Source organism: Canis lupus, chromosome 9 (genome assembly GCF_011100685.1).
Source record: "Canis lupus familiaris isolate Mischka breed German Shepherd chromosome 9, alternate assembly UU_Cfam_GSD_1.0, whole genome shotgun sequence".
In the NCBI taxonomy this organism is placed as follows: domain Eukaryota; kingdom Metazoa; phylum Chordata; class Mammalia; order Carnivora; family Canidae; genus Canis; species Canis lupus.
The window spans coordinates 47,763,684-47,776,319 of NC_049230.1; the positions used below are offsets into that span (position 1 = coordinate 47,763,684).

General features: G+C 63.4%; 1 protein-coding gene, 1 long non-coding RNA gene and 1 other non-coding gene across 3 annotated transcripts; 2 read left to right on the top strand and 1 right to left on the bottom strand.

Moving 5' to 3' along the window:
* The first annotated feature begins 1,577 nt into the window (after positions 1–1,577).
* LOC119873191 (USP6 N-terminal-like protein) lies at positions 1,578–5,378 on the top strand. Its single transcript, XM_038546048.1, has 6 exons — positions 1,578–1,643; positions 2,149–2,216; positions 3,401–3,440; positions 3,728–3,808; positions 4,143–4,235; positions 5,109–5,378. Exons 1-6 carry the CDS (start codon positions 1,578–1,580, stop codon positions 5,199–5,201), a joined length of 441 nt encoding a protein of 146 aa, XP_038401976.1. The 3' UTR covers positions 5,202–5,378.
* A 1,189-nt stretch (positions 5,379–6,567) lies between these two features.
* On the top strand, positions 6,568–12,206 carry LOC111097466. Its single transcript, XR_005364790.1, has 3 exons — positions 6,568–9,304; positions 9,519–9,579; positions 10,442–12,206. It is a non-coding gene; the product is annotated as an uncharacterized LOC111097466 (long non-coding RNA).
* Positions 11,911–12,039, bottom strand: MIR8889 (microRNA mir-8889). Its single transcript, NR_128852.1, has one exon. It is a non-coding gene; the product is annotated as a microRNA mir-8889 (primary transcript).
* Positions 12,207–12,636: the final 430 nt, after the last annotated feature.

Below are 12,636 nucleotides of genomic sequence, written 5' to 3' on the forward strand. Positions count from 1 at the left end.
GGAGAGGGAGAATTTGAAGTAGACTCCTCACCCACCTGGGGCCCAAGCTCCACATGAGGCTCCATACCACAACCTCGAGATACTGACCTGAGCCAAAATCAACAGTCAACGTTTAGCTGACTGAACCACCCAGGAGCCCCTCAAAGGTTCTTAAGTGCAAAACTCATGCTGTGAACCCTGGGGGGCAGGAGGACATCGGCAACCCCCAGTCTACCTAGAAGGGCGGGAGGCCTGGAGGGCCTGAGGATGGGAACTAAGGATGTGGGAGGATGCCTGCATCCCCTTCCCACCCGATGTGGTGACAGGACCCTCCCCCGGGACCTTTAGCCTTCAGGGTGAAGGGCTAAGTGCTGATTGGATGCCGCTGACCTACAGTGATAATGAGGGACCCCACTGTGGGCAGAACTGTGGCACCCCATGGTTCCACCACTGCCTGGCGCTCACTCTGTATCCACAGGCAGTCGGAGGCACTCGTGTTCCAGATCCGCTCACAGTGGCCAAACTATCCCATGCTCCCCAGTACCCCAGTGCATAAAGACAAGGTGCTCACACAGTGACAGGTCACACGTTGAGTGGGAGCTGCTCCCTGCTCCCCTCAGGCCACTGTGGGGCCTGTGGGGCCAGGTGGGGGTGCTGGCCTCCCAGGCTCGGGTCGAGAACACCCCGGCCCCCATGCGATGACCATGAGGCAGGTCCTGCAGCCCTTCCACAGCTCCATGGGATGAGGGGGGCCACCCAGCTGCTCCAGTCCAGGGAAGAAGGCTGCAATCGGAGCTCAGGCAGCTCACCTGGGACTCCTGCTCCCCTGTAAGCTCTGTGCTGTGCAAGGGAGACCCAAGCCATGACCTTTCCAGCCGGTCCTAGATGCATGGACCCCGACACGTGATGACAGCCTCCCCTGCCCCTCCCTGTGGTCCGGGGTTGATGGTCAGGGCTCTCTGGGTCTTTCTGGCCCGTGATCCGGCTTGCTCTTCATGAACTGGAACGTGGAGTCCCTCATGCTTCCCCAGACTCCCCCTCAGGCATGCAGCATGGTTGCATTCAGGGTGGGGAGTTTAGTTGCACCCTTGATGGCATAAGTTTTTAATTTCGATGAAGTCCAGTTTGTTGCTGTTTCCCTTTGGTCATTGTGCTTGTGGAATCTAAGAGAAACCTTCGATCCCCCCCAGGCCCGCAGGAACACTCACTGGTTGACCCAGCCACCACCATCTTGGCGCCAGCCTCAGGCTGGGAGACATCACCCCAAGCATCAGGTCAGCAGTTCCCTGGAAACTCCTGCCCCTGCCCCCACCCCCGTGGGCTCCTGATAATGGGGTGGGAGAGCTCTGTCATCTCACCATGATGGCACATCCTGGGACAGTGGCTGGGAAGGTAGACTGTAGGTGGGCAAGCTACAGACAATGAGTGAGTGCCCATGTGTGATGCTCCAGCCCAGCATGTCCCCCTCAGAGCTATGGGGTTGTCTCCATGCTCCTGTCAGGCAGAAGGGGATCTGCCCACAGGGAGCACACAGACGCATGTGTCCTCTGAAGGTTTTCATGAGGTGTCATTCTTGGATGTGTTTGGTTTGCAGCGCCATGCAAGAAGACTTGGAGACCCTGCTGGCCTTGGAAAGGGCTGATATCATAGCCCAATACCATCAGGTGAGGCCCAGACAGGTACCATAGATGCTAGAGCACCCACTAGAGGTGGGGACCATACCTGCAAAAGCAGGTGAGGCCCAGAAGGGGATCAGAGCCAAGGATGAGCCAGGTCAGCCTAGACAAGGAACATAGTCACCAGGAACAAGTGAGACCCTGGGGACGGTCCTGGGCATCAGGAACAAGGGAGGGTCCATCCTGGATCATAGTCATCAGTAGCAGATGAGCCCAGGCGGCAATCATAGTCACCAGGTCCAGGTGAAGCCCAGATGGGACCAGAGTCATCAGGTCAGGTCAGGTCCAGGTGGGGATCATCGCTGGTAGAAGCAGGTGAGGCTGTCAGGCTGCCCCCACTGGGCAGACAGGCCCTTCCTCTTATGCCCAGCCAATCTCAGAGGGTCCTGGGCTCCCTCAGGATTCAGGAGAAAGAGGAGACAGCCATTCTGCTCCCTCCTGTCCCCATGTCCCTGGCTCTGATCGGTCCCCACCACAGGGCCCCCTGTTTCAGGCACGCCAAGGAGGGTATCCACGGGACCTGTCACTGTGGAAGGTCATGGACCATCAGGGCCTTCTGCAGTGAGTCCCTTGGATGCCCCTTCATCCATCTCAGAGGGGTGATTTGCATTTGCAGGAAAGACTTTCTGGAGGCTGACCCATCCCCCCAGGACCTCATCCCCTGGAGCCCTCTGAGGGCCTTGTCTGAAATGGGCTGGAGCTGAGAGAGGCAGGAGGCAAACCCAGGAAGTGGGTGGAAAGGGATCTGGGCCTGGGGACAGGCCCCTGGGCACTCAGAGGAGTGGCCTGCATGCCTATTTTGGGCAGGGCCAAGTGTCTGACTCATGCATGGGGGGGCGTCCCAGTCCCTTCAGCAGGGACTCCCAAAGGTGAGGGGCTCTGGGGCTGTGGTGTGCTTTCTGTCGGAGGACGGTCTGAGCTGGGGCGAGTCTGCAGGGGTGCTCCTCACTCACAACCACCAGGCTAGGGCCTCCACTGTCCCGAAGGCTTCTGCAAGGCTGCAGGTAGATGCCCGGGACAAGACAAGGTCAGGGAGGGAGGGTGGGCAACAGAGGGAGGGGCCGAGCAGCTTGGGCAGGAGGAGGGAAGAGGAGAAGGCTGCCCTGGGGCGGGAACAAGGGAAGGGGACAGCCCAGTGGCCTTGGTCAGAGGGGAGGAGGCTGCTGGGTCGATGGTCCCACAAGAACCTCGCAGAGCCTGGAGACTCCATGTGGGGCCTGCAGAGCTGCTCCTGGCCTCCTCAGCCCTGCTCACTGCCCAGCGGCTGTTTGGATGAATCAGGGGTGAGTTGTGCTCAGGGGCTCTGACAGGACAAGAGGTAAAATGGGCCAGAGTGGCAGAGGAGACAGCCAGAGGGGTGGAGTCAGTGGACAGCAGGGGGACGGCCAGGGTGCAGGCGGAGGCCGGCTAGACGCTGGGCAGTCAGGCCCTGGCACGGTATGTGTGGGGGGAACCTCAGCTGGACCATCACGGGGGCACCCAGCCGCGCTGACAGCTCCCAGGCTGGTCCATACCAGGACGGTGGCAGGTCACCTACTGGGGGTGCCGAGGGGCCCCAGCCCAGCCCACCACCACCACCAACCCTTCTCAGACCCCCCAGAATGCTGCCCCCACCTGCCCACAGGCAGCTGGCAGCTCCTGCCCTCCCCGGGGGGAGGCCTCCCCTCTGGAGTCCCCTGGGCCCAGACGTGGGGGCAGTGCGGCCAGGGCCTGGGCCTGAGGGCTCTGCGTCTCCTGCCTTCCAGGGAGAAGGAGCTGCCTGGCCTCAGCCCCCATAAGGCCAAGGTGAGAGCCCATCCTGGGCACCAGGCAGGACGTGGGCGATGGTCTGGGGGCCAGCTGTCTGCAGACCCTGTCCCCCAGGATGTCCCTGTGGGTGTCTCCCCAAACCCCTTGTCCCAGCATTGCACGGGCTGCTGGGAACATGTGCCAGACCTGGAGCCACAGTCAGCAGGAGCGGCCTTGCGCCTTCCTGGCTCCTCTGAGTCCCCGCAGGGTGACCGGATACAGCACTGAGTGCCCCCCTCCCACAGCTGGAGGCTCATCTACTGCCCCCCCTTGTCCTTTTCCAGAAACATCACCAGGAGACCCAGCGCGTGGACAAGTGGCTAACAATGCTCAGGAAATGGGGCCACTACCACCACAGCGAGAAGGTGGGGCACTGGGTGCCCCCCGAAGACACTCTGTCCTGATGGAGCTGGACATCCTCAGTCTCCTCCTGCCCCCTCCCCGGGAGAGTTCCCTGCCTGGGGAGAGTCTGCTGCCAGAGCTGAAGCCTCCCCAGGCCCAAGGACGGCAGTGGGGGAGCGTCAGGTCAGGGCCACGGTCCCCTGCTTCTTGTGGGGGACGGGGCCCAGCTCTAGGGAGACCCAGCCTCTCCGCAGACACCGTGGAGCCAAAGCCAGAATCTTCTAGATGCCTCCTGCTCCCTGGGCTCCAAGGGGCAGCCCTGGGCCCGTCTCACCAGCACTGCCTTCCTTCCTGCAGCTGTGTCACCAGGTCTATAAGGGGGTCCTGCCCCAGGTGTGGGGACAGGTGTGGTTGCATTTGCTGGAGATTGAGAACCCAGAGAAATATCAGGTAGGGCCCTTCTACTCCAGGCAGACGCATGGCCCTCAGGGGAGGCCTGGGCAGGAGCCGAGGGGGACCCGGGGGGAGGAGGGGAGGTCAGCTGCCTGGGGACCCGGGGTGGCCCCAGCATCTCCTGGTGCTTCTCCAACCCGAGGGCCCCGCCCACCTCCCTGCTGCCCCCACCTCGGTCCCACGGTTTCTGGAGCAGGGTAGGCTTGGGGTCCAGAGAGGGACAGGGCTGAGGGGCTCTGAGTTCCTGGGCAGGGTCAGTGTCGGAGTGATGGGAGCTGGCCCCCTGGACAGGCCTGGAGCTCCGAGGGGGGCCGAGCAGATGGACTGGGGCCACGTTCCTGCTGGACGAAGCAGGATGAGCCCTCGGGTGGGGATGGGAAGGGGAGGACAGCCAGCCCGTGCTGAGCCCCACCTGGGAGGGCGGGCCTAGGGCTCAGGAGGGCACCAGGAGCAGAGGCCCCCCCAGACCTTCTCGGTTTCACCAGGTGCCCTGAGAGGGGCTGGTGCCCTGGGGCAGGTTTCAGGGAGCAGCCTCCCTGGGGGGAAGCTCAGGGCACAGCCTGGGGCTCAGTCCTGGACAGGCCCTGTGCTGGGAAAGGGGAGGAGCCTTGGGCTGACCCCTGGGAGCCCCTCCCCACCTGGGCTGACCCCCATGTCCCTTCCCCACCCACGACAGCTGAGCACAAACCCTCACACAGGCCCCACGGGCATGGTGGGCACTTGTGCCAACCCTGGCTTCACAGGATAAGGAAGTTTCTGCAGGACACACTCCCATGGTGGCCAGCAGTGCTCCCTGCTTAGGATGGCAGTTGGTGACAGTTTGGGTCTGTGTCCCTGACGCCAGCTCCTCCTCCCCGGTTCTCACAACAGGAAATGAAAGAGGAGGCCCAGGTCTCCTCCTGGGACATCAACAGAACCTTCCACAACCACACCACGTTCTGGGACCGCTATGGGGTTGGGTGAGGCTGCTGGGCATGTGGGGTTCTGAGGGCCCCAGGGGAGGCCTGGGGGCTTCTGGGTAGGGAACATGGGGTCTCCGAGGCCAGGGGGGAATGACAGCAGCAAACAAAACACTGCCGCATGTAAAGTACTCGGGATGACCTACGTGCCCCCCACGTGCCCCCCACGTGCCCCCTGGGGTCTCAGGGATGGGGAGACCACCAGGATGGGGCCTCCAGGGGTCACTGTGTGAGCTGAACCCCAAGGGGGTGTGGAGCTGCCCCATGAAGAGCAGGGGGCAGGGATGGGGGCCGTGGGGGGCAGTAAAGGGACCTGGGGGCCAGGCAGCATGGCCACAGCTGGACCACAACACACATGGACCCCATGAGGGTCGGACGGGTCAGGGTGACACCCACCCTCGGTGTTTTTATGTATTTCTGAATGCTGTGCATTTTATTTTAGACAATTTGCATTGTTTGTAAACATACATAGTATGATGACCCCCCAAATGCTGCCCCTGGTCCAGCCAGGGTCCTGCGCTGACCACACGGGGCCCCAGCAGCAAGTGTGTCACAGCAAACCCCAGACCTGGGGTCGACTTTATCTGTAGACGTCTCCATATGCATCTTAGAGAATGGGGATGCCCTATGTCTGCATGCCCCCCCCATCCCCCCGACACCTTCCCAACACCGTCACCACAACATCCCCCTCATTCCACCACCCCCCACACCATCACCCTACACCATCGCCCCCCACATCATCACCCCCTACACCATCTCTCACAACATTCCCCCCGCGCCATTTCCCTCTCCACCCCCACACCATCTCCTACACCACCACCCCTGCTTCAACACCCTGCACCATCGCCCCCCAGTGCTATCACCCCCACACCATCCCCCCCACACTTCCACCCCCCACACCATCACCCTACACCTATGCCCCCCACGTCATCGCCCCCACACCATCCCCCTCACTCCACCCCCCCACACCATTACCCTACACCATTGCCCCCTGCGCGATCGCCCCCACACCAACCCCCCATTCCCCCCATCCCCAAGCCATCACCCTACACCTAAGCCCCCAGCGTCATCTCCCCCCACACCATCTCCCGCCACACCATCCGTCTCACTCCATCTCCCCTCACCCCTACACCATCTCCTCCTACACCCCCCGCCCATCACCCTACACCATCGGCCTCCACACCATTGTCGTCCTATAAGGATGTGGTACAGCTGCTTAGTATGGGACATGTTCAAGCCTCCCCTGGCTGCCTTGGGGTTCTCTGGACGGTCTGTTCCCATCAGAAGCCTGGGTGTCCTGTAGAGTCCCCAGGGGCCGCACGGGTGGGAGGGGAAGGCAGTGTGCCCCCAGACAGGGTGGGTGCAGGTGGATGGAGCGGAGGATGGAGCTCTGTCAGTGTGTAGCATGCGGTGGCCGGCGGTGTGTGTTGGAGCCCGGGACCCACAGGGGCTGACCTGGAGGGGCGCCAGAGACGGGGCTGAGGAGCCACCAGGCAGGGGTGCACTGGGGCTTCCTGGGGGGCCGCTCAGACCATGTCGATGCTCCTTCCTGCAAGGAACCTGCTAACCCCTGTGTCTCCCATGCCACCCTGCCAGGGCTGCTGGAGGCTGGCTCACCCTGGACCAGGGGTCACAGGTCAGCCTGACCCAGCTGTGCTCTGAGCTGCGGGGGGTGCAGACTCGGCCAGCTGTGCAGGAAGCCAGCGGGTGGCTTCTGGCAGAGCTGAGCAGGGCCTCACCCCTATACATCCCCAATGTGCTCAGAGATAGTGACAGCAGTGGTTCGCATCGTTGTATCCGTGTCAAACCTGCAGGAATGTTCCCTGCTCTTTTCACGACGGCTCAAATCTGGAAGCCCCCGAGATGCTCTGGGATGAGCAGGCACGGGGTCCCCCACAGAATCCAGTTCAGGGACACCTAGGAAGGCCTGTGGATGTGCTCAGTGCCACAGAGGCACCGGCTGTGTTTGCTGAGGGCATGCAGCCAGATGGGGGCTGCTGGTGTTCCCAGGACATGGGGAACAAGCCAGAGCAGGGGGAGGATAAGTGTCAGGAGCTGCCGGGAGCAGGCAGGGGATGCACCTGGCTCCCAGGGGGACATTCAGGGTCAGGGGCTGCTCCAGGGCTGGAGGAGGCGCTGGCAGCTCTGGGAGAGGCCAGGAGCTGCACACCCCACAGTGGGAGCTCCCACACGGAGGCACACGGAAAACCCCAGAATGCAGAGAAACCCCCAGCATGCTGTATGTGTGAGGTCGCTGCCTGTCACCATGTGCAGACCTGACCCCAGAGAATTGGCCCCCACTGAGGTGCCCCAAAGACCGCTGGCCTTGCTGGGCAGGGGGCTAGACTGAGCAGAGCACCCTGCTGTCCCCCGTCCTGGGCAGCAAGCCCTGTTCCACGTGCTGTCTGCCTATTCCATGTACAACACCGTGAGTGTCCCTGCCCCCAGACCTCCTACCCCACGGGTGTCCCTTGTCCTGAGTCTTGGTGACCAACAAGACTCATAGTTAGGACCCCAGCTCCCACTGTCCTAAGATGCAAGGGAGGGTCTCTCTCCTCCAAGACCCAGGCAGGGGGCTGGGGTGCAGACCTCCCTGTGGGAGGGAGGGCGCCTGAGTGCCCAAGTGCTGGGGCTGTCCAGGGCTCTCGGGTGCACTGCTGCTGTCCTAAAACTCGGGTCTGGACCATGAAGGGACAGCACTACTAATCAGAACCCGGCGAAGAGGAAGGCTCCCATCCCCTGAAGGGCATGAGGCTGTGGTTGACCAGAAGGCTGCTCCATGGTGCACTCCAGAAGGGTCTCCTGAGGAACCCCAGCTCAGATGCTCCACGGCTCTGTGGTGGTATCATGGTCCTGCTTCCCTCGTGGGACCTCCCAGGGGCCACAGTCAGGCCCCCGACCTGCCCTCATGGTGGGGTCTCCAGACCTGGTGGGTCCCCTGCAGCCTGGCATGCGTCACGGAGGCCCCTCCTAGTCTGAGGAAGGGGACCCTGGTGCAGTATCTGCAGGGCTCGGTAGTGGGGCCATGTGGTGCTGCCACCTGCTCTCCTGCCCTCTGGGAGCCTCCTCTGGGAGCCTGGGCTGTGAGGGAGCCGTGGGAGCCTGACGCCTGCGCAGGGAGGGCTCAGAGGGGGCCTTGGGGGTGGACACCCTCCATGGGGCTCTGGCTCTTGCAGGACGTGGGCTACTGCCATGGCATGAGCCAGATTGTGGCCATCCTGCTGATGTTCCTGACTGAGGAGGATGCTTCTGGGCGTAGGCCCAGCTGATGACCGATGAGAGGCACACCATGCACGGTAGGGGCTGGACAGGCCACTGGATGGGATTGGAGCTCAGGAGAGCCTCCCTGCAGGGCTGCTCCAGCCGTGGGGCAGGCGGGGACCCCCACCCAGCCCACCTCACCACTGGCAAGGGCACTGCCTCCCCAGGTGCCCCTCGGGGTCCTAGAGCCACGGCCACCGGCCCCACCATCTGCAGACCAGTCTTGCATTCCCACTGCTCTCTGAGCCTCCTATCTGGCTGCCTGCTCGCCCCCCAGGCCCCCCTGCCAGCCCACAGCCAGACGAAGCCCAGGGGGCAACATCTCCCCCCTCCTGGGTGCCCCCAGCCTGACTCCCAAGCCCCAGAGAGGACCATGCACACACATCACCCTCCCTGTGGCCTGAACCCGCTGCCCCTCGGGGCTGGGGACCCGCCTGCCCCTGCGGGAGCCACTGCAGGAAAGAGGGTGCTAGGTCAGACGGGCCTGGTCCTCAGCCCAGGGCACCCAGCACCCACTTCACAGGGTCTCTGTGAGGATGAGGGTGCCCGGGCCCTGCTACCCCCAGCCTGGAAGACAGTCCTGCTCTCTAGAAAGAGCGGGTCCAGTCAGGGCTCAGAGGGCTGTGGGCACACAGGGGTCAGGGTGGGGGGGAGGAGGCCTCTGCCAGGAAACAGGAAACCCCCTCCCACCCCCGCCTGGTGCAGAAGGAAGCCCTGATCCCTGGTGCAGGAGGAGGCCTGGGGCCTTCTCAGGCTTCTTCATTCCAGGGTTCCCCAAACTGCTGAGGTCCCAGGCCCATCACGAGCACGTTCTAGACAGCTTTCCCCAAGCTGAAGAAGCACATGGTAAGTAGAAGCTCCCCAGAAGCTCTGTCCTTGTGGCCCGGGGCAGGGGGGGCAGCCGGCACAGCCCTTCTGAGCTGCCCAGAGTTTGGGGTCACATTCCTCCTCCTGGGAGCCCCGGCGGTGCCCTCGGGGCTGGGCAGGGCCATGGGGAGTGTGTCCACCTGGCTCCACGGGGCCTCGGCATGGGGTCTGAGCACTTCCTGCCCTCCGCCAGGACGAGGGTGTGCACTGGCATTTACACCCCCAAGTGGTTCCTTCAGTGTTTCATCGACCTGGTAAGGCTACCCCAGGACCCCTGCTCCCTGACCTGCCCCCTGATCCTGGTGGTGGGGGGTGGCCAAGCTCAGCCCCACCCTCTAGACAAGCCAGGCCCAACCCTGGGGCCATGAGGCTGAGGCTCACAGCCCAGACCCATCCTGGAGAAGCCCAGAGGGTCCCTGGAGGAGGGGTCCCTGGTCTCTGCCTCAGGGGGCAGATGGTCTCTGCCTCAGCTCCCCCAGGGAAGGCCAGGTCAGCCTGTGGTGTGAACGAGCCCTCGGCCCATTCTGCAGCCAGCCTGGGGTCCTCCTGAGGCGTGCTGCCATCAAGTGGGGGCAGAGTCGTGCCCCCCAGGTCAGAACCCAGAGTAGCCTGGAGCCCTGATCTCCCTGGGAGGAGTGCACACACAGGAGGGGCTGTGGGGCCTCATCGGATGCAGCCAGGGGGTGCACAGGAGTAAGTGAGCCCCTGGGAGCCCAGGTGTGCCCAGAGGGTGGGGGGGAGCAGGGTGTTGACCCTGTGCTCTGAGCAGCACCCAGGCCTGGTTGGGGGGTACTGCTGGACAGGTGGGTGGAACAGGGCTCCGTGAGAGGAGCAGCAGGCAGGGGCCTCCCCTAGCCATCGCACTGCCCACAGCACTCCTGGGCACAGCTGGACCCCCAGGGGCACAGGAGCCACAAGGCAGGACCCCTCTGGGTCTGACTCACACCCACTGCCCAGAACGCCTCCTGAAGTTGCCCCTGGAAGGTCTTTGGGAATTTCTGCAAGACTTGCTGGCCCAGCCCTGAGCCCTGGAGGGTGAGGTGGTGCTCAGACACCTTCGGGCCTCCATGACCCAGCTCCAAAGGATGAAGTGTAACCTGCCCTTCCTCCCCCCAGGTGGGCTCAGGATCCCGTTTCCTCCTGATTCAGCCTGCTGCAGCCACCCACAGTAGAGAGTGTCCCCTGGGCCTTCCTCCTCATCATTTGATGTCTCCTCTTCTGCTCCAGCTTCAGGAAACCAGGCCAGGGCTGGGCATGCGGGCACTCACTGCAGGGGCTGGGCACCAGCAGTGTGGAAGGCTGTGGATAGGGTCAGGCCAGGGGGGCCACATGGGAGGCATGAGGACCCCTGGGGCGCCCCAGCTGGAGACACACAGTCTGCTGGAGATGCTAACCCAGTTTGCCTCTTTCCAGCGGGAACTGACAAGTTCCCCAAGAGGCCCCTGGGCCTGGAGCGAGTGTCTCCAGCGCCCGGGCCTCTCCTCCTTTTTCCTACTGTTGAGACGCTCCCCAGAGTGGATGAGCTGGTCTCCCCAGACTCAGCCACCCAGTCTGAGCCACCTGGACCCCCTCCCGGCCATGCCATCCTCAAGGCCGAGGAGCCGCTGCAGGAGGGAAGCTTCCCAGAGCCCAAGGCTGCACACCTGTGTCCGGGAACACTGGGGGCTCTGGTTCTGGCCCGGCTGCCCCCAGCCCAGGACTCCTCGCTGGCCTGCGGCTACTCCCCCAGCGATGGAACTCCCTCCTCATCCTGCCAGTGAACCAGGAGGGTGCAGGCAGGTGGCCCCTGGACATGGGCTTGAAGACAGAACACTGGGTCTCCTTCCCTTCGGCACCTGCCTGGGCCACCCCAGAGGCCACATGACAAACCAGGCCCTGGAACCCCCCTGGGACTCCCATCATGGGGTCCACCTAGCCCACTAAAGATGACACTGTAGGGCCCAGGACACCCTTCCTGCCCTGTGACCACTGCAGCTCAAGCCCCTCTCTGGGCAGTGACTGGCACAGCCAGGGCAGAGCCAGGGCAGCACTGAGTCCACTGCCCCAAGGCCCCGCTGCTCCAAGGCCCCCCACAGGCCTGGGGCCCTCTGACCTCTGCATCCACAGGGAAGCTCGATGCTTGTGGGCCTCTGGAGCAGAGCATGATGGTGAGTGTGGGGGCCCTGAGGCCCTGGCCAGCTGGCACCATGCCCTGCCTCATCTCACTGTCCTTTCTGGAGGGCGGCACCCCCACCCCACAGGACACAAGCCCCTGACCCAGAGGACCTGGGCCGGCCTCTCCCCGGGCACTGTCGGGGCAGGGTCGACATGAGCTCCCCCAAAGCCAGGATGAAGACTGATGGGTTCCAGCCTCCCATGGCCCTGGCCAGTCCTGGATTCTGCCCCAAGGCTGAGCGACCCCTCTCAGAGCAGTATGGCCTCCTGGGACCTGGGCATGCCCCACAAATCCAGGTCGCTGACCTAGGGCAGCACTGGAAATAACAGGAAACCCCAGGGCAGGGCCAGCAGGGACAGGCTGGTGGGCCCTACCCTCACCCACCCTAGGAGGCAGGCTCCTCCACATGCTGGGTCTCCAGCAGTCAGTAACCTGGCATCAGGGGGCCAGAGGCCAGGGTCCAGCTGACCTGCTGGGACCCAGCGCAGGAACCCATAAGCTGCAGGCCCAGGTCAGGTCTGCTGTCCTCAGAACTGCCTCTCAGGCCCCAACGTCAGGAAATGTGCCCCCACCCAGAGTCTGCACAGGCTCCCAGGTGGGGACTCTAGCACCCATACCCCCGTGTGATTTCTGCTTTCCCCTAAAGGACAGGAAGGTCTCCCTTCCCAGGGGAAGGCTCGCACCCTTGGCTCTGAGCCCCTGTCTGCTGTTGAAAGTTCAATAAAGTGTTGTGTGAAAATGCACGGCCAGACTGTATCTGCGTCTCCCAGAGCTCTGTGCAAGCAGCATGGACAGACCCCCAGAGAGGAGGAGGGGCACTGCCCAGGCCCCTGACCAGCCCCTGCAGAGGGGCCGCCAGACACACAAAGCTGATGTTCCCACATGCCTTCCAAGGGCGGGCAAATGCTAGGGTCAGGACCAGCACAGACTTTACTGCGACTCAGTCTTTGCCCCACGGGCCAGGATGAGGCTGGGGGAGAGTGACAGTGGTTGGGCCAGTGGCCTCAGGTCACGACGGTCTGTGCAAAGTGCCCTGGGAGGTCTGTGCTCCCTCTGCCCAGGGAGCCTGGGCTGGTCGGGCCCCAGGGGCGCTTCCTCCCTACCTCACCCCATGCCTGTGCTCCTGGGGGCACAGAGGGCCAGCGGGGCTGTCAGC

Bases quoted from the DNA above. Each gene is read 5' to 3' on its own strand.
- LOC119873191 (XM_038546048.1), top strand. From the start codon at position 1,578: ATGCAAGAAGACTTGGAGACCCTGCTGGCCTTGGAAAGGGCTGATATC. The intron at 1,644-2,148 runs GTGAGGCCCAGA...CCCCTGTTTCAG, and splicing joins TCATAGCCCAATACCATCAG to GCACGCCAAGGAGGGTATCC. The intron at 4,236-5,108 runs GTAGGGCCCTTC...TTCTCACAACAG, and splicing joins AGAACCCAGAGAAATATCAG to GAAATGAAAGAGGAGGCCCA.